Source organism: Pangasianodon hypophthalmus, chromosome 30 (genome assembly GCF_027358585.1).
Source record: "Pangasianodon hypophthalmus isolate fPanHyp1 chromosome 30, fPanHyp1.pri, whole genome shotgun sequence".
Taxonomy (NCBI): Eukaryota; Metazoa; Chordata; class Actinopteri; order Siluriformes; family Pangasiidae; genus Pangasianodon; species Pangasianodon hypophthalmus.
Window position 1 is genome coordinate 6,577,081 of NC_069739.1, and position 21,695 is coordinate 6,598,775.

The 21,695-nt window shown below is 37.0% G+C and overlaps 1 protein-coding gene and 1 long non-coding RNA gene across 2 annotated transcripts; one reads left to right on the plus strand and one right to left on the minus strand.

Annotated features, from left to right (window-relative positions):
- The first annotated feature begins 749 nt into the window (after positions 1 to 749).
- LOC128317799 (uncharacterized) lies at positions 750 to 4,349 on the plus strand. Its single transcript, XR_008301283.1, has 6 exons — positions 750 to 1,155; positions 1,273 to 1,620; positions 1,813 to 1,849; positions 1,924 to 2,032; positions 2,172 to 2,424; positions 2,656 to 4,349. It is a non-coding gene; the product is annotated as an uncharacterized LOC128317799 (long non-coding RNA).
- A 3,146-nt stretch (positions 4,350 to 7,495) lies between these two features.
- Positions 7,496 to 13,989, minus strand: LOC117596543 (polymeric immunoglobulin receptor-like). The gene is made up of 5 exons (XM_053231632.1): positions 13,878 to 13,989; positions 12,116 to 12,418; positions 9,704 to 10,012; positions 8,705 to 8,772; positions 7,496 to 7,618 (listed from the first exon to the last, which is right to left on the minus strand). The coding sequence occupies exons 1-5, from the start codon at positions 13,987 to 13,989 to the stop codon at positions 7,496 to 7,498; spliced, it is 915 nt and encodes a 304-aa protein (XP_053087607.1).
- Positions 13,990 to 21,695: the final 7,706 nt, after the last annotated feature.

Below are 21,695 nucleotides of genomic sequence, written 5' to 3' on the forward strand. Positions count from 1 at the left end.
TTAAGGCCACTAATTTTGGGTTTGCAATCAGTTACAACAGCGATGATCAAAAAAAGTTGAAAAAACAATTACAATTATTTTTTGCAATTACGAGTTTTCTTAGTCGCATTTGTCATGGCTTGTATGACTATGGAAAACATTATAGAGGATTATTTTTGTTTCACAAATAGAGAAAGCTTGATTTTATTGGAAGAGTCACAACATAAACCTTCGTCTCCAGACTCTTGAGAGAACGTTATGCAGAAACCAGTTGTGGTGGAGACGCAACAAAACAGATGAAGCCGAAGTGGCATATTTTATACACCAGCAGCTTCAGACATCAGAACGACAACATGGCTATCAGTGGATGCAGCAGAAATGTTGGATGTCCGGGATGATCACAGACAGAGAAACTGTCCGTCAGTTGATGCGACTGTTAGATGGACAAGAAGTGGATCTGTGTGCGCATGTATAACACTCTTGGGCCATTGTGTGTTAACCTACTCGAGTTTGAACTCACTACATAGATTAATTTGAGTTAGAAAGATTGCAGTGATAAAGCATCAATCATTCTCTATAAATAGGCTATATAAGAGCAACACTCAACCAGACACTAGCGCGCGCTCGTTACCTGAAGTTTCAAAATTACATTTTATGAATCTACTTATGCTTTAGCACATTTAATTCCAAAATCATGTATTGTGTCTGTTTTACTACTACTGACTACTTAAGAATTATTAGTTCATATGGAAAATACATTTTGGGATAATATGAGATTTGGTACATCCAGCAAGCAGATAAGTGTTTTTGTTTGTATTTTGTTTAGTTAGGATTGTACCATATTGTTTCCCTCACAGATTGCCCAAAGATATTCTTCTGCCAGGACTAAGACCAACGTCATGATCAACAAGTGTATAGCACCCTATCTTACACATGAACTAGTGAAGAACATCTGCAATCAGCATTTTACATTAGCGACTGAGGGTTCTGCAAAGTTACAACATCCCATGGATCAATTGTGTGGATCTTGCAGTTGACAATGCCAGTGTCAACATGGGTATCAGAAATTCAGTTAGGAGCAGGGTCCTGGACCAGAATCCTTCTGTATTTGTCCTAGGCTGTCCCTGCCACATTGTAGACAATAATACACATGCTGGAGGGTTGCTGTATTCAGAGGTAATTGCTTGGAAGTCACAATGTTAGCTGTGTTTAAATCTTGTTTATAATTTCTATTTCAGGGAGTGATTTGACATACAGTAATATGACTAACATAATGTTTTATTTACCCCCCAGATATCAGGCTTTGATGTTCAGGATTTTTGTGTTGATCTTGCATACTGGTTCAAATCCAGCACAAAGAGGAAGTACATGCGTGACGGAAAGTTATCCTTGCATAACGCATTTATTGTACTTTGTGAATATTGTGAGATGAAATGGCAATCATTTATTGAAGGGTCATACTATTGTATAATACTTGTATAATTATTAAAATATTTTATTTATTTATTTATTTAAGAGTTATGTGTGTTTTGTGACACAAAGTACATGGAGGTACTGCAGCATTTGAGCATCAGGTGGCTCAGTTTGGACCTAGCTATGAACTGTATACTCCGTCTCTACAACGCTATTTTAGATCCACAGGTTGGTAAAAGTTTCTTTTATTATTTGTAAGAATTTGTATGACACTTCAGCTTTAATAAACTGTACTTAGATGAAGGGCAAGCCAGATTTGTGTGACTCTGTTCCCTTTTTGAGGATTCAACTGCTGAAGTTCATCTCCTCTGTTATCAAGCACTTCTACCAACATTTATTGAGTTTAATCTGTTATTCCAGAGACAAGACCCACACCTCCATCCCCTTTCATGGGCAGGTACGTGATTTCACTATTTCAGTAAGTGTAATGTGTACAGTTGTTTTTGGGAGGTTAATATCTCTTTATTTCAGATAAGGAGTTTCATACGAAAGCTGAGGTCAATGTTCCTGAAGCCTGTAGCTTTCAAAATGACAAGTTTAGAGACTATTGATCTTGTAGGACAAGAAAATCAATTGCCAGGTGAATAAAAGTGACTAGATATGTTAACTTTTTACATTTTTTTAAAATGTAAACTGCAATAACTTATTGATATGTAGTGAGGGCAGCATGCTTCTGCTGTGAGATAAAGAGATGGTTTGTTGTCTTTTTGGCACTTCAGACCTCCAGCTTGGCCCTACGACTGACAACAAGTGCCACTGTGAGAAGGCTGCATGAGGCTGGCAAGATTCCCTCCAGTGATGTTGCAAACCTCTACAAAGCAGCAATGGGCTTTCTGGTGAGGTCTACAGGGGAACCTTGTATACCTTGACAAAGCTGCCACTGAATGACACAATTCTCTCACATGCTCAGTTTGTGGACTTCAGGCAGAGACTGGACACCAAAAGGGATGATGTGCTTTACTTTGTACAAAGGTGAACAAATTAACCCTGTTTGACTGTACCAATAATCTGAGTGATTTGGAGTGGAGGCTGGCTCTACCAGCTACTGTAATGGGTAAGACAAGATCCTTCTGAGGCTGGAGGGCTTCTGTAATTGAAATGTGTTTTTTGTCTTGTTTGGCTAAGTTGGTGATGAAGAATTAGTTGCAGTTTTATTTAGAGAATTTCATAAAACTGAAGTAAACTTGTGTTGATATTTGACAGTCACCGTCTGCCATTTGACAATGCCAGAGAACAGGACAGCATGGGTGTGGAGTTTCTGGATTTTCAAATGCTAGAAGACACCAACATCCCTGAAAGGGTCTGGAAAACTGCCCTGGTCAAGGTGGATGGGGAGAAAGAATTCCACTCAACGGACATCATAAGGGCACACTTAAGTGCCATGAAGAGCTGTGCTCTGCCTACCACACTCAAATGCAGATTCTGAGAAAACCTTCTGTGATAGGCCTCAACAAAACTGAAACAAGTAAAAAATTATCACTAGAGGGTACAATGTCCTCTGTAATGTGTAACAAGATGACCCAGATGGAACCATGCTACAAATATGAGCCACCTCTGCAGATGATTAAAAATTCAGTCAGCAGCCTCAGAATACAACAAAGAGCATTCAGCAAAATAGGTTCATAAAACGTCAGGAAAATGTCTTTCCTATTTTAATTCAAAAGAAAAGCATGAATTGTAAATTTACATTTACATTGTTTTCATGACCGTTAGGCATATTTTATCCCCTAATTCTCATTTCTGAACAGCAAAAAAGGTAATTTGATTCATAAATCTCAATCCAGCCTGGTAGCCAAAGTCGGCAACCCTGTAGTACAGAATATGCAGATTTCTTTAAAATGATCAGTTATCAGTTTTTTATACTTACTTACCCACACTTCTCAGTACTATGTTCACTCTTTCCAAACTCTTTACATAGTTGGCTTTACCAGAGTGCAGGTCAGTACACCAGTTAACCTCACATCCATAATGCACTATAACTAACGAAACACTTCATACACACCTCAAAACCAACTCATTCTACCAAAACACTAGCAAAGCATCTCTCGCCCAACAACATATAGCTGGAGTATACTGGAAACACACCCTGGATTGTACACCAGTCAACTGCAGTAACCACACACACACATACAAAATGATAACAAAGAGCAATTTGTCTTAGCCAATCCACCTACTGGCATGTTTTAGGAGGAGGCAGGAAGCCAGAGGAAACCTACATGGACATCGGGAGAACAAGCACAGAAACTCCACACAGATGGGACCCCGAGCTCAGGATTGAAGCGGGAACCCTGGAGCTGTGAGGAGACAACGCTACCCACTGCATCACCACGCTGCTTACAGGTCCACAGATTTCCCCTTTTGTATAGATGGTAATGAAGTGAAAAACAGAACACCTGGGTAAGGCTAAATTGGAAATAACCTATGGTTTGTTTGTTTATTCTTCACAATCTTAATTTTTATTACTATAGAATGTATCGATTTGATCTTGTATTGATTAGTTTTTGAAAACTGTATGTGAATATGTGAAAAATAATTTGTAGATACACAGATTTGTTGGTTGAGTTTGAGTGAGAAAAGAATTCATGGATTTTGAAAGCTGAGGTTATTCAATCCTTTGTGTCAAAGCAATAAAAATTGATACACAGTTCAGTTCAAATAGACTGCTGTTGTGAGTTTTGAAAATGTGAACACAATATTAATAAAGGCACTTTTTTTTTAAACAAACAAACAAAAAAAATGCTGCAGATAAAGTGTAATGTAGGAAGTGAAGCTGGTGGTCACTGACAGAGGGACAGCAGAAAAAGGTGTGAAATTCACACATCTATTTACAGCTAAGACCAGAATGAAGAGGTGACGTACAAGTTACAGGAAATTAACTTTTCTATTACCCTTTATATGAATTATTATAGATAGATAGAAATAAGACAGATTGTGAGAGATGTAATTCAGTAAATTACAGTGCATGTTTTCACACATTATTGTAGGGATGTAAAATAATCTCACTGTAGAATCCTCCTTATTCATTAGCCCACCTCTCTTCATCAGTACATTTTAGACTGAAGTTAATCAGGAAGAAAAAATCCACATGATCAAAGCTGAACAGGTCTAAATAAGGACATTATAACACAAGGCATGATGTGTATGTTTACCTTGCATATAAAGATTACTGCTGTCTTTGGGCAATTTAACTTGAAGTACATGCTGGTCTTGAATTTAGCATTTTAGTAACATTACATTTATAAAATATGAAGCCATAATCAAATGTTTCCATTGAATGTGTTCACCACTTTTGGCCCTATTAATATTATGACACTGTAGGACGTACAGTTAATTAAAACTCTAAATGATAAACATTTTGCAGTGTTTGGTTTGGTTTGTCAGGACCAGGGCTGAACTACGGCCTACTGTAAACCCAGTCTGGACAGAAAGCACATGAACTAAACACAAAGCAGCTGAACTAAGAACTGGCTAATATTCTCTCTCCTTTCTGTAATAGAAAATAGAAAATAACTTCACTCACCTGCAGCGACGTGAAACACAACAGACAAAAGATACAAGCACTTCATCATTACTGATTCTTCTGCACACACACCAATCCCTCAAAGTGAAACACACACACTGTCACACTGCCTGAGTGTCTGTCTCTTATATAGATTGATTTTCAGGAAACCACAACAACGCTATGTCATTTCTCTTTTTGGAAAATCTTTTCATAACTCTTTCCATTACCTAATTTGTTTTTATATGCAGTATTAATAGCTATTCATATATTTTCTCATGTGGTGGTTTTATCACAGTATCATGATTGTTATCTGTCTTAGGTGTCATGTTCTCAATGCTTGCATGTAGCCTCTTTCTTTAGATGAAATTTTAAATAAACAAATGAATGCATTAAAATTTGCTCTTAGTGTTTCAAATTTATACATTTATACAATTATACAATTTCTACACTTTAATCTTGATCTTAAGGCAGTTTCTATACTTTATCAACTCAAGTGAAGTTTGTTAGATGACCCCTAGGAAGCCTGAGGGACCGAGTCAACACAACAGTAGACGAATTGCAATGTGACAAATCTTCTTTTTCAATTCAATAAAATGACAGATGACACTTTTTATTAACCTAAAAAAAAATACTACTAGAACTAATAATAGTAATAATAATAATTCAATATAGGTCATCTGACTTACTTGAGTATATTAAAAGCAAATCTGTGCATGAGCTGCAACATTAACTTCACTTTTCAGCACACATTAATTCTAGTGTTTGGGACAAAGCTGTAATGTCCATCAGTATATTCACCAGCAAGTGTGTTTCCCTAGACTTACAGGAAGCAATAAAGACACATTTACCATGTGTGAGCTGAGGAGCACTTAGAGGCTTTGATGATCATGACTCATTATCAAAAGTCAGATTAATCAGAAGACTATAACTGTAAGCAGTAACATCATTTATTAGCATTTAAAGATCTTGAAATGGGGGGGAAAAGGGGTTAGTTTATTTAATTATTTATTTATTCATTGATTATAGAGCTCTGGTTAAGTGCCTAAGTGGCGGCATCTTGTGCCATAAAGCTGCTACTACAGCTGGTCTACAGATAATTGCTCATTAGAGATCTAAATCTACATCCAGATTTCTGCAGAAAGAAGAAAGAAGGCCTTTACTGTCTCATATACATGTACAGGACAATAAAATTATTTTCCTTCTCATATTGTTAGGAATTTGGGGTAGAGCTGTAAAGTTGCTTTGTGACAATGCCTAATGTTAAAAATCTTCTACAAACAACATAAACTAGATAATAACTACTCATGAAAACAAATGCTAAGCAACCGAGTAGTGAAAACACAAAACTTATAAATAGGAACCAATCAGGAGAAACACAAGACAGGTGTGTGCAGGAAATCAGTGGAACAACCAAGGAAGAAATTCATACTATGAGAGAGATGCCCTCTGCTGGTCTGGCAGGGAATTGTCTGTGGTGACAAATATAAAGTGATCTTTTCTGTTTTTAATAACTTTGTGTCACAGTATCTGTGTAAATTGTGCAAAACGTTGTATTCTTTTACATTTTCCTTCATTATTATAGTTTCTTTTTAGAACACTGGGTTCAGTTTTTTTTTAATCTGTTAAGTGAATTGAAGTATTTAAGTTTTATTTAATTCACCACTCCAAAAACCTTGTAGAATTTTAGAAGCACTGTGTACAAAACCAGAAAACATAACTTATTTCATTTTTGTCTATAAAACAAGATGAGATGTGCTGTTATAGGAAAATAATCAACGAAAGAGTGGTATGATGCCGTTTTCTTACAGTACATGTCATAGTGTTTTGTTCCGCTTATACCACTGCAATTTGGCAAAAATTACAGTTTTTATTTATTATAATTATTATTATTATTTATTATTATTATAAATCTAAGCATGAATAAAATGTTAGAAAGTATAGATGGATCATTTCACAGAGGAAGTCTCTGAAACCAAAATATTAATATTTTTCTTCAACTTCCTGCTGAAATAAAATGGACATTTCAAATCTCAAAGCCACTCAGATCAGTTTACAGTCACCTGCTCTATGCTCCCAACAGAAATCAATTCATTTAGAAATATAAAGTAGAAAGTAGAATTTTACTGTAGAAATGTCATTTTATTGTTCTTCAAAATCAGTGAATCTGTCAGTATAATTGAACCAGGAGGCTTTTTTGATTCATTATAATTATTACAGGTGACTGCAGGATTGCTAGGTGGCGATAGAGATTCGTGCTGCTTGAGTAAAAGTGAAAAAATGGCGCGATCCTAATAAAACCCAGCGCCACCTGGCAAGTCTTTAATCAGTTCAATCATGTGGAATTCATTAGTTTTTCTTTCCGTGTTTATCTGCGTTGATCGGCCATTATCGGAGTTTATCACAAATAATCAGCATTTAGCCATTATGGGCATTTAGCAGCCTTTTTAGCATTTATCTGCCATCATCAGCTATTCTCAGCGTTTATCTGCGTTTATCAGCATTAACCAGTGTTCATCAGCCATGATCAGTGTTTACTAGCGGTTACCGGTCTAAACTGCTGGTCAGGATAATAAAGGGTGACGTAGACGGAGAAGCGTTGCTGATTGGCTGCTGCACTGGCATCGCGGGAACCAATCGGAGCACGGATAGAGTTTCATGGCTGAACTAGACATATATTCACTACACATACTGTACATAGACACACATATGCATGTAAGATATCGATCAAGCACAGTTTTGAAAATATTATGTAAACATGTGAAAAATAAGATGTGTGAATTTTGAAAAAGCATGTAACTAAATGTAAAAACAAACAAACAAAAATTGTTAAAACTATGAGGAGTATTTGGAAAATGGCCCAAAAACTAGGTTAGAAACACATTCAGTCCAGACAGATTCAACAATCCTCCTTTTATTTTTTACCCAAAATCAGGAGACTTCAAATTTCACACGAAAGTCACAAGCAAGAACATGTAGAGCAGTCTTCTTACACAAAACAGGATGATGCTTCTAGAGCATTCATTTCTTAACCTGATATAACAATGGTACACATAAGATATAAAATGACACTTTCACTCAAAATATAATTAGCAAGATTATCCCTCAGCAGTTTTTAATGATTAACAGTGAATGCAGAACAATACCCTTAGCTAACATAAGTAAATGTAACACACACATGCATATGCCTGAATCTGCTATTTAACGGTAAAATTTATAAAAATCACAAAAAGTCAATATTGTGAATCCCATGCTTGCCATAGATTGTATTTAATATATGTTTTTAGCATTATTCTATAATATCTGAGAATGTGTGTATATTTACTGTGGATTAGTTTGTTATAATGCTGGCATATTCAGTTTTCTCTCCAGCGTTAATCTGAACTCGTGCTGCTCCGGCTGTGTTAATGTGTTATTTAATACAAAAAGTTTCAACATCAGGTACAGTCTGTGGAAAGACAGAAGAGGAAAATTATACATATAACACACAAACAGTGACAATACTGTGGCTGTTGACGTTGAATCTAAGAAGCAAGTAAAATCCTGTAAAGACGAAACAAATCTCCAAATGTGACTTCTTTCTTTACACCATGTTTTGTTCTGATAGAAGCAGCAGAAGATACTTTCCTATAACTCACTGTTCAATGAAAGCATGTGTGGTTCATGTGTGTTACCTGCAGTGTATCACAAATACAACTAAATCTCTAAAGGTAGAAACAAATCTGTTATAACTGTTATTTTACGTGTGCTAACCTGATCCTCCTGCTTTCCCTCACAGTCCTGATGTCCATCAGTAATCACGTTCTCTCCACATCTTCCTCCTAAAGAGAAAAGACCTCCGAAATCACACCTCTAGTGGATTGTAAGTGGTTTCTGTAGTAAGGTGTGGAGGCAGCCGTGCTGTTTGAACTCACACAAAGTAATACTGAGTAAAACAAAACAGTACTGGTTATGTGTGAAAGCAAACATTTACTTATTTGGCTCAGAATACTTGTGAACAAACAGAGAGACAGACTGACTTACTGACTGACTGCCTGGCCTTGATCTGATTCCCAAGGGAACATTTCAACAAAATGTATCAGCAAAACATTTAGTTTTCTTTCAGCATGAATTGAATTAAGTGGTTAAGTTCCTGTAAACGCAAGTTGGATCACAAATTCTTCAGTTAATCTCCAAATCTGCTTTTATATTCTGAATTGGGAAGCCAAAATAGCAAGTTACATAAAAAGGATTTAATCTGAAAGAGAAATTCCATCAGTTAACCTTTGAAAAACTTGGGGTGTGTGTGTGTGTGTTGTGCTTCTGCATCCCCAACAAATAAATGCCACAACACTGAGTGTCAGCAGCAGCAAAAGCACAGGAATACAGAAAACTGTGTAATAAAACATATAAAAATGTGAGTAAATCTCTATTAAAATAATAGAGATGTGTTTTTCACTTGGGATAATGGAAAGTTACATTAGCTAGAGGGAGGCTGAGTGTTTGCTTTTTTTTTAATTATTATTATTTTTTAAAATTATTTTTATCTTGTTGCTAAATGAGGATGATGCAGGTGGAGAGTTTGTTGTTTTACTCTGAGGCTGTTCTGATGGAGGTGTTGTGTCTGTTTTCCTCGATTGTGTTGTAGTTTCTCTTCTTCCTACTGAAAAGACAAAACTTATTAATACTAATGATTGTTTTTTATCACTGTTAGTAATATGGCACATGACACTGGAGTAAAGCATGCTAACAGTCATTAATGAAAATATGTACCTTTAACATATAATCTGAAATATCTTCTATCAGCTTGTACAGAACATCTGTAGCGTCCCTTGTCCTCTTCAGTCAGGTCTGATATGAGTAGAGAGAGGTTTCCTGGAGAGTTTCTGACCAGTTTGACTCTGTTTCTGTGATGTCCAGTCTGTTCAGGGTAAATTTCCTGATAACGATTTCTTCCATTAAACTCCCATTTTAGAGACTGTGGTTTGGCCTGTAGGTCAGTGCAGACGCAGGGCAGAACTACAGACTCTCCTGTGAACACAGACACACGCTCTACCTCTGCCTTCTTCACCAGCTCACAGCCTGTAAACATAACATTTACACTTAATAATAGAAGTACTGCAAATATTAATATTCCCTGCTTGTAAATCACAACATTTTCTGCTGCAAACCAGAAGAGATTTTTAAACAATGTGCCAATCACCTGGGTAACCCTAGGTAAGTCTGCGTTTAGTTTGAGTAAACTCTGCTTTTTCACTCTCAACAAGGTGGAGTGGTTTTTAGCGGGTTTCATCGCCATGGTAACGTACACTACACGGCTAACCTGCTCCGGAGCAGCTTTTATTCTGGGTAAGAGAACTCCAACCCAAACTGGACCAATCAGCTGTGAGCAAAGTGAGAGAACTCTGACGCGGGAAAGTTAACCCTTTAGTGTTTGTAGCGATGGCTTCAGCGTTTGTGGAGAATCCTCTGGAGCGCAAATAATAAGAAGGCACTTGGAAGGGAAAGAATTTTTAGGGACAGACACAATCCCCTGGATTTTCCCGATGACCATCTGGATGAAAGATATTGATATTGGGCAGATGGTGTAGTTTATCATGCCGGCTTCTTGAACCGCACATTAAAGATCTGACGCACTGAACCGCAAACTGTGTGTGTTGCTGTACGGTTCTTTCTGAGTGGAACATATTTGCATTATTCCTGTCCTAATATATTTTCATTTATATTACTAATATTTAATTAAATTTTTTCATTTATAGGCCTGTTACATGAGATGTTGGGGTTATAAGTTTTAATCGGTTTATTCTCATTGTGAGTCTATAAAAATAAACTTATTCATTTACACAATCAGTAATTTTCTCCAGCTTTAGCAGCTGCAACAGTGTTGCTTTTTTGCGGTTAGTGTAGGTTTAAATTCCTCATATTTCCGCATAATAATCTCTTGCTCTTCAGCCGGAAGTCTGCTCACCTGCTTTTTTCCATCTTGAACGCTATTGGCTGTTTCCTGCAAACGTCTGGCTTTTATGTGCACGCGCACGCTGAGTAAACCCTGATTCAGGGTTAAAACCTGGGTTTACTGAGAAAGTTGATAACCAGCATCATGAAAGCTGTTAACCTTTAATTAACCCGGTGTTGGAAAGGAAAGTGCAAGCCAGTCCAGCAGAGGGCGCTAACAGACTATCATATGACTGCCTTAAAGACTACTTTAACTGTTTATACAGTTAATCTTGCTTTGGTGGATTTGTGCGTGCGGAAAATTGTAAAGCTTGTCATATTTACGCAGTATATGTATAAGTTTGAGCAACTTTATTGTGCATTCGGGCCGTTCACTGCTTGCCGTTGAATGACTGAATAACTGAATGCACTTTCTGCTTCCCGTCAGTTTGAGATGTAAACAGTTGGCGGTAACATTTGCATCTTGCACTGTAATTGTTAATTATCGGCAACTTTTTGATCTAAGGAGGATTATTTGTTATTAATACGGTTTATGATTCATATGACGTGTGGTACAGCTCGATTGTCATAATCATTTTCATATAGTTTAAGAGCATGTTATTGTCTATTTGACTATTTCAGCATAAGACAATCTAATAACTATCAACTGTATTGTTATTAATGATTAATGCTTGTGACTGTACTCAGAAAAGCTATTACATAGATACATTACATACATTTCCTTCTGTAGAACCACATCTCTATCCACCTGTAACCTAAAGGAATCTAGTTGGAATAAAAGAGAATGTAGGTGGAGAACAAAGCACTTGTGCATTGTAACAGATTCCCCACAGTGATCATAACTCCAAACTTGTTACACAAACTTAATCCTTCATTACACCCGGGTTACATCTGTTTGGTTTTCGTAGGTTTGTCAGGAAGGGATTATACAGGTGTCATGTAGCTCTATAAACACTACAGTGTTACCCAGATAAGTTTGGATTTGACATTTCTTAGTCTAATCTATCTGATAGCCTCCCAAAGTTTCAAGCCAGTCTGATTCATAATCAGTATTTATTGTCATTTATAACTTGATACTGATGTCACAATATGGCTCCTAGATTAATTCTCCTTTAGATAAGATAAATGGAGTAGACATTATTACATATGTAAGTATAATTCATTTGAAGATTTTTTTCATTGTGAAAGCAGACTTGATATCAGCTTTTATTGTGTATTTAAATGCTTTACCTTTAACAGAAAGCCAGATGTCTCTGTGTTCCTTTTCAGTGCTGCACCTGTAGACTCCTTGATCCTCTTCTCTCAGGTCAGATATGAGCAGAGACAGATTAGCAGGAGAAATGTTATTAAACAGCTGAAGTCTGCCACGGTAGCGTTCATCATTTAACACTTCTGTCCCATCTCCTGTTCTGTAGCTCATCCAGGTGAATTTCTGAGGTTTGGTGTGCAGGTCAGAGCAGGAGCAGGGTAACAGCACTGAACCACCTTTGTGTCGTGTGATTTCTGTATCATTATCAGCAGAGAGAGCACAGCCTACAGAAACAAACATACAAAAACTCACAATCTACTGAATACTATGGAAGTATTTTCCACACAAATTGAAATGTTTTGAACAAGTGAACAAGTGTTTTCGCTAGGCTAAGATATCAGCAGACTGAAAAAGCATAGTTCCTTAAACTTTGATAGTCATACCCTGTGTCCAATCAGAAACGAGCATTGATTAATGTTCAATAAGGACATACCCTTTCCATTTTGAGTTAATGCGTTGCGTTTTTGGTTTGTTAGTGTTCTGCACTTTAGGGCCACCGTAATTTTGGGTTTGCAATCAGTTACATCTGTTATGGTCAAAAAAAAATGTGAAAACAGTCACTGTTTATAGACATTGCTCGACGCAAGTGTCGTTTGCTCATGGCAATCTTCAGCTGGACTCTAATCTCTTGTTTCTCAGCCCTGTTCTTAACTAGTGTGTGTTGCTATCTTGTGATCATGTGTTTTTTCTTTTAAATCCCAGAGAGCCACTTGGTAACATGATACCATGTTACAATTACATCTGAAAAGAAACACCACTTGGAGAGAGTAATACTACCAGGGTTGCCAACTCTCACGCATTTAGAGTGAGACACACTTTCAGGCTCTGTTTCATGTTCTTATGCTGCTTAAGTAAATCTTATGTTGTAAAAATACAACATGGTCACATTTGCTCATGATTTTATTTATTTATTTATTTATTTTTTGTCAGCATCAAGAAGGTGTGGGGTTTAATTAAACCAGTGAAGCCCCGCAACTTCTTGACTGGACCAGTCTGAAGCAGCTGGGTTCTGTACCAGCCACATTTCTTCCCGCTCTGTGCAAGGTCACTGAACAAAATGAAAATGGTGCTGGAGTAAAGACAGAGGATAGTGGATTAGGTAGCTAGGTAACTAGCGTGCTATTTGGATTAGCTGAAGTTTCTAAAAGTGTGTCTAGTACAACTTTAAGCTTAAGCATTTTGGTAGATTGAAGCATTAAGATTAATTTACAAAATTATATGCTTTTGACTACAATTTAATGTTGTGGCTTTTAAATGTTTTTAAACAAGTGTATTTATAAGTAGCATTCATGTACTGATCTAATTCTCTCTCTTTGAAGAACTTAAGTAAAGAAAAGCAATCCCTAAAAAAAAAAGACAGCCATATACAGTTCAAGGCTGGAAGTACACCAATCCATTTTTGGTGTACAGTGTGTAGACATGAACTTGAATGTAAGCACTGAGGCAGAACAGATGCGTTGCACCATGTTAACAGGGAGTCGCACCTGAAAAAAGTACCAACTCTGGAGAGCTGTTCCAAACTGGAGAAGTACACCTTGCCAAGAACAAATGAAATGGCCCAGCTTGAGGCACAAGAGATCAATGTCTGAGAACTGTCTATGAAATTCATTTTTTGTGTATTTGTGTGTAGATATGTACATGTATGTGTGTTTGGGTTAAGTATATTTTATATATCTTTGTTACTTGTGCACAGAGCAGAAGAGCTGAGATTAAGATGGCATTCAGCCCATTCCTCAGAGTTTCCCTCACAGATTGCCCAAAGAGATTCTTCTACCAGGTCTAAGACCAGCATCATAATCAACAAGTGTATAGCCCCCTATCTTGTGGATGAACTAGTGAAGAACCTCTGCAATCAGCATTTTACATTAGCGACTGATGGGTCAACGATACTGGTGTGTTTGAACATTTGATTACTGAGTGCTAAAGTCTATGTACAATTGAGTAATCAATTATATATTCCTAATATATAAATTATAATTTTGAGTAATAATGCTAAATGCAGAATTAAGTTATATGGGAGGAGAGGGATTCTGTAATTGATTTCCCCTTTTGTACAGATGGTAATGAAGTGAAAAACAGAACACCTGAGTAAGGCTAAATTGGAAATCAGCTGTGATTCTTTGTTTGTTTGCTTGCTTGCTTGTTCTTTATAATTTTAATTTTTATTATTATAAAATGTATCACTTTGTTTGGTTCTGAACTTGTAATGATTAGTTTTGAAACCTGTATGTGAAGAATAATTTGTAGATACAGAGTTTTGTTGGAGGTTGAGTTTGACCGGAAAAAGAATTCATGAATTTTGAAAGCCGAGGTTATTCAATCCTTTTTGTGTCAAAGCAATAAAAATTGATGCACAGTTCAATCCATATAGATCGATAATGTGAGTTTTGAAACTGTGAACACAGTATTAATAAAGGCACTGTAAAGTTAAAAAAAACTGCAAATAGGGCATAATGTAGGAAGTGAAGTTGGTGGTCGTTGACAGAGGGACAGCAGAAAAAGGTGTGAAATTCACACGCATCTATTTACAGCTAAGACGAGAATGAGGAAGTGATGTACAAGTTACAGGAAAATAACTTTTATATTACACTTTGAGTTATTATAGATACATTCAATAAAACAGATTGTGAGAGATGTAATTCAGTAAATTTGTAAAAACATACACTGTAAGTATTATAGGGATGTAAAATAATCTCACTGTAGAATCCTCCTTATCCATTAGCCCACCTCTCTTCATCAGTACATTTTAGACTGATGTTAATCAGGAAGAAACAATCCACATATTTCCATTGAATGTCTTCATCTCTGTTGGTCCTATTAATATTATGACACTGTAGTAAGTAAAGTTAATTAAAACTCAGAAATGATAAACAGTTAACAGTGTTGGTTTGGTTGTTCAGGAACAGGGCTGAACTACGGCCTACCGTAAACCCAGTCTGGACAGAAAGCGCATGAACTAAACACAGCAGCTGAACTAAGAACTGGCTAATACTCTCTCTCCTTTCTGTAATAGAAAATAGAAAATAACTTCACTCACCTGCAGCGACGTGAAACACAACAGACAAAAGATACAAGCACTTCCTCATTACTGATTCTTCTGCACACACACCAGTCCCTCAAAGTGAAAAACACACACACTGTCACACTGCCTGAGTGTCTGTCTTTTATATAGTTTGGTTTTCAGGAAACCACAACAACGCTATGTCATTTCTCTTTTTGGAAAATCTTTTCGTCACTCTTTCCATGACTCAATTTATTTTTATATGCAGTATTAATAGCTATTCATATATTTTCTCATGTGGTGGTTTTATCATACTTCATAGTATCATTGTTTTCTGTCTTAGGTGCCATTTTCTTAATGCTTGCATGTAGCCTTTTGCTTTACATGAAGTTTTACCTAAATAAATAATTGAATGCATTAAAAATGGATTCAAAATATTTGTACAGTTTCTCCTGGCTTGATCTTGATTTTAAGGGCTGTTTCTGTATTTTCTCAGCTCAAGTGAAGTTTGTTAGATGACCCCTAGCAAGCCTGAGGGACTGAGTCGACATAACTTCATGAGCAAAACTTGTTCTCAACATATTGCAGTGTGACACAGCTTCCTTTTCAGTTCAATAAAAATGACCGATGATACTTTTTTCTTAAAAAAAAAAAAAAAAAAAAACAGCACTACAACAACCAATAGTAATAATAATTATAATTCAACATAGATCATGTGACTTTAGTGAGTATATTAAAAGCAAAACTGGGCATGAGCTGCAACATTAACTTCACTATTCAACACACATGAATTCTAGTGTTTGGGACAAAGCTGTAATGTCCATCAGTATATTCACCAGCAAGTGTGTTTCCCTATCATTATTTGGCGACATCATGTGCCATAAAGCTGCTACTACAGCTGGTCTACAGATAATTGCTCATTTGAGATCTGAATCTACATCCAGATTTCTGCAGAAAGAAAAAAGAAGGCCTTTATTGTCTCATACATGTACAATTTGGGGTAAAGCTGTAAAACTCCTTTGTGACAATGTGTGATGTTAAAAGTTCTCTACAAACACCATAACATAAACTAGATAAATACTAATGAAAACAAATGCTAAGCAACCGAGGAGTGAAAACACAAAACTTATAAATGCGAACCAATCAGGAGAAACACAAGACAGATGTGTACAGGAAATCAGTGGAACAACCAAGGAAGAAATTCATACTATGAGAGAGATGCCCTCTGCTGGTCTGGCAGGGAATTGTCTGTGGTGACAAAGATAAAGCGATCTTTTCTATTTTCAGTGACTCTTCTTTGTGTCTCAGTATCTGCGCAAATTGTGCAATACGTTGTATTCTTGTACATTTTCCTTCATTATTATGGCATATACTCAGAACATTGGGTTCAGTGTTTTTTTTTTTTTTTTTTTTTTTTTTTTTTTTTAACCTGTTAGTTTGTTATAATGCTGGCATATTCAGTTTTCTCTCCAGTGATGATCTGGACCCAAAACTCTCCAAATCTGACTTCTTTCTTTACACCATGTGCTGTTCTGATAGAAGCAGCAGAAGATACTTTCCTATAACTCACTGTAGTGCCTGTAAAATTCCCACCAATAAATGGGTTGAATTTATGTCACTAAAAAAACTGAATTCATGTGTGAGGTTATGTTTTTTTTTCTTCTGTAATTCAATGTAAATTGTCTTGTTTAAGTGGTTAAAAGTGATAAATGCTCTCTCACATTTGCAGTGTGGGGGGATGGTAATTGTTATTAATTGTTTGGCCAATGGGTAAAGAGGACTGTTTCATTTTGGCGGAAAAGGGGCGGAGTCTCAGGGTTTTTTTTTCTCCCCCTCAGGAGTGAGAAGGAGGACTGTGAAATGTATTTTTCTAGGGTTTGGAATTCTTGCTTTCAGGGGAGGGGGTGAAGAAGTGAAGAGTATCGGCAGTTGTTTTCTTTGGGAGTGAAGAGAAAGAGGAGCAAGGGATACAGAATAGCGGAAGAGGAACAACGAATCTCGCTATTTTCTTGATTCGACTTGCTTAAGCCCGGATGCTAACGCAAGACAGAGCGAACCAGAACAAACGGTACTCTGGTTCCAGTTCGAGTGGACTTGTTCGGCGAACCGGGAAAAGTTTTCCTCGAGTCTGACTTGAAACGACAAGGAAAAGAAAGTTCCCGCGCGAACAGAGGGACTTTGACTCAGTAGAAAAGAGAGTGAGTTTTGTCCGAAGCCTGTCGGTTGACTCGGTCACGGAGGAGTGTTTTTGTGAAAGCTTCAAGCTGCTTCTGAGTAGCGAGTTCTGTGCTGCTTCGCGGATGTTCGGCGAGGATCTCCGCACGTGCATTTCTTGTCTCTCCTCAGGAAACGTGGACCTTAGCGGTTCTTCTCGCCACTTTTCCAAGGGTTTGAGTACACTTTGTTGTTGTTGAACAGATATGAGCTCCAACAATTGACTTAAAATCTCTCAGCTGGATTTTATTGAGTGTTATTTGGGTGTTGTTTTGTTTCTTTCTTTTAGTTCTTATCCTGTGTCTGTTTCTAGTTGAAGGGTTAAACTATTAGCTGAATTGGAAAGTAAAGCTTAAACATCTATAGAGATAAAATACTCACAGAGAGATTTAAGGGATAAATATATTCAATTCAATTCAATTCAGTTTTATTTGTATAGCGCTTTTAACAATGGACATTGTCACAAAGCAGCTTTACAGAAATAAATGGATTCACAAAAATATATTGTAAATATTTAAATTTATCACTGTGAATTTATCCCTAATGAGCAAGCCAGTGGCGACGGTGGCAAGGAAAAACTCCCCGAGATGATATGAGGAAGAAACCTTGAGAGGAACCAGGCTCAAAAGGGAACCCATCCTCATCTGGGTGCAATGGATAGTGCAATTATAAATAAATCCCTTCTATTGTGTACTATATGGACAAATAGTGCAATTGTGCAACCAATAAATTCATCGCAGTATTTGCAAGAGGTCCGGCTGGTTAAAATCTATCCACTGTCCACTGATGGAGTCCTGAGTACGAAGCTGCTCGTGGCAACTGCAGCCCCAAAGCCACTACAGCAATCGCAGTCCCAAGCCATTACAGTACAGCTCCCCATATGTGATCCCCAAGCCATCTCCACAGCCCCCAGGTGGCACCATCCCCAGCAATCCAAACAGTTCTTCAGGCAGTCCATATGGGGCCACCCCCAGCAGCAGCGAGCGAACTCAACCGATGAGAACTCCAACCAGAAGAAATATATGACACTGACTCATTTTTAAAGTCATATTTCCTTTTTGTGTATGTACACAAAAGAGTGTATCGACTTTCTCTACTTGCAAAGTGTTGGTTATAATTTGATAGACAACTCAGTATTAAACCACTGAATTGAGAAATTGCGTTGAGGACTCACACATCACGTAAATCTCCCAAATTTTCCTTAAAGTAATCTGAAGCAGGGAGGAAAGTCTTGTGAAGTAGACAACAAGTGTGTTACTGAATATTCCTACATTTCCTGTTTACATCTTGTCAATGAAAAGTATTCAAATGTACTTCCCACCTGTAGTTAAAAGTTCATGGAAACTTCCCTAGACGTTGTTTAAGAGCCAGAATCATGGGTGTGAGGGCTCCATCACTGTTCAGTGAAAGCATGTGTGGTTCATGTGTTCTAGCTGCAGTGTATCACAAATGCAACAAAAGCTCTAAAGGTAGAAACAAATCTGTTAAAACTGAGCTTGTGTGATATTTTCCTCTGCTTATGATTTTCCATTTTGAAAAACCATGAGAAACGATTCAATTGCCCAGAAAAGACAGGAAAATGAACATTTCCACTATTTCTGGTTTAAAGAGTGTAGGGGAAACGTTATAAAATATTAGTAGCTGTGCAGTCAGGAGCTGCTTGTTGGCAGTGGCAATTTCACAAACTCAGCTAGTTGGTTGATTTTTAGGTGATTCTGAAGTAAAATGTAAAGAAAAATTAAAAAGTACATTTTCAATATAAAGTTTTAAATAACTGGCTACATCATGTCCACATGGCTAAAGTTTTCACTATTGATCTCCTGCACAAAATGGTGAACATGTCTGAGTGATTAAAAACAGTGTATTGAATCACTTTCTAATTATCATCACCATTACCATTATTTGTAAAGTGGTAGATATGATACTTTGTTGCAGGTCTATTTAATCTTTTTGAGGAAAATCATCCTTCTTTCACTTTTGGTGGAAAACCAAAAGGGCTGGTTTTGACCATTTCAGGCGAAAGGATTTTGGTATCATCCCTAATAAATATAATTAACTGATGTTAAATACATACTGTACATATCTAATGTTAGCTAAGTCAAACATACATTGATCGATTGTTTCACATTAATGAACTCAAAACATTCTCCGTTTGCCGTTGCAGAAAGTGAGGGCACCCTGTGAGTCGAGAGCATGTGAGATGGAGTGAAGGGGGCAGGGCTTCCAGGTGGTGTCTGTGAACATGGGAGAGCTCAACATATACGTGCAAATCATGCCCACAGCCCAATTTTACTTCAGATATTTTACAGTTTCTTTTAAAATACAGATATATAGAAATATATACTAAGCAATGTTTAGGCTGCATTACTTTCTATTCCTGGCAGACTAGATAATAACTCATGAAAACAAATGCTAAGGAACTAAAGAGGGAAACACAAGACGGGTGTGCACAGGAAATCAGTGGAACAACCAAGGATGAAATTCAGGAAGGTATCTGGATGATTCTAACCACAACTGGCAGTTTCAGGCATTAAGAAAACCACAGCTGTAGTGTTTTTTAATGGAACTTAAAGGACACTCAGCATATCAGAGTAACCACATGATTGTGGCCAGAGCGGCATGGGGGCTGATGGGAGAACGGCTACCTCCTCTTTCTCACAGCGTCAGTTAACCGATGCTGTGCCATGCACAGAGAATACTGTGTAATACTCCACACTCAACAAACACAGTCATATTTTTATATATAAACAGCATACAGTAGTCTTTTTACCCAAAATAGTATGATGGCAAAAAACATCTAAAACATTCATTTCTTAACCTGATATAAGAATGGTATGCACAAGACGGAAAATGACATGTACACTCAAATTATAATTAGCAAGATTATCCATCCAGTTTTATCCAGTTTTTTATTCATTAACAGACAAAGTGCATAAGTAAATGTAACACAATACTCTGGATCAATCTGCTGAATTTGCTTTTTATGGTACAAAAAATTATAAATGAATATAAATTATATAAATGTATTTTTTTTTTAACTTCCGATTAGTTAGATCTTAATCTACATCCAGAAAGAAGGCCTTCATTTCCTCATATATATGTACAGAACAATAAAATTATTTTCCTTAAAGTTGTTTTTCTACTGTTAAAAGTCCTCTACAAATAACATCCAGTTGAATTAAATAGGACAACCTACTAAGTAATGTTTATGCTGCATTACTTTTTCACTCTGATGGACTAGATAACAACTACTATGTAAAACAAATGCTAAGCAGCTGACAGGTAAAAAAACAAAAACAAAACTTATAAATGGGAACCAATCAGGGGAAACATAAGACAGTTGTGTACAGGAAATTAATTGGACAACCAAGAAAGAAATTCATACTGTGAGGGGGGATGCCAATCCACTCTAACTCAACAGACCCCTCTAACTTCTGCCCTGTGTGCCACAGTCGCTCTTTGGGCTTTTTGCCAAATAATCCCTGGGTAGGAGAGTGCAGTTTTCAGAATCATGAAATTCGCATAGTTGCAAATCAGCCATGCACTTTCAGGTCATTGCAGCCCAGTTCCATGTTCTAATGCCCATAAAGATTTCTTCTACATGCAGCTATGTTATATTAGCCCCCAGGTGTGAATGTGTGGGAATGGTGCCCTGCGATGAACTGGCATCCCATCCGAATTCTCCCACCTGGTGCCCTAATTAAGCCTATAGCAGCATCATGCTGTTCGTAAGCCATAGTACCCATGTTTTCTTCTCTTTATGGAAACAAGGATGCTATGTTTCAAGCAAAGTGGGACGTGGAAAGTACCTACTTGATATTTCTGACTTTCTATCACAAAGAGATCTAGTGCTTGGAGCTCAAAAACGAACCATGATTGAAAACCAAGCTCAAAACAAAGGATTCTACTCCTTGTGCTATTTTGTTCAAAAGGTTTCTATCCAGTTCTACATTTGAGAGGATTGAACTGGATCCTTAAAGACCCTCCGTGCTAATAAACTGAATGCTAAGGGTGTCGGATGTAATCCATGCCGTGCAACCACAGGACTGGTTCCCGACAGTCACAAACAAGAAATTCTACAGCACTCGTTTTACACAGAAAAGGATGATGACAAAAGCCTTCTAGAACATTTATTTTCTAAAGTGATATAAGAAAGGTAGAAAAAAATATAAAATGACAAATTCAAAATATAATTTGATTATCCATCAGCATACAAATATGATTAAATCTGCTATTTGTGGTAAAATAAACAAAACCAATATTGTGAATACTCCTGCTTACCATGG

Bases quoted from the DNA above. Each gene is read 5' to 3' on its own strand.
- LOC117596543 (XM_053231632.1), bottom strand. From the start codon at position 13,989: ATGATGCTGGTCTTAGACCTGGTAGAAGAATCTCTTTGGGCAATCTGT. The intron at 10,013-12,115 runs GTAAAGCATTTA...TTATGTTTACAG, and splicing joins CATCTGGCTTTCTGTTAAAG to GCTGTGAGCTGGTGAAGAAG. The intron at 7,619-8,704 runs GTTAGCACACGT...ATATATGTCTAG, and splicing joins AGGGAAAGCAGGAGGATCAG to TTCAGCCATGAAACTCTATC.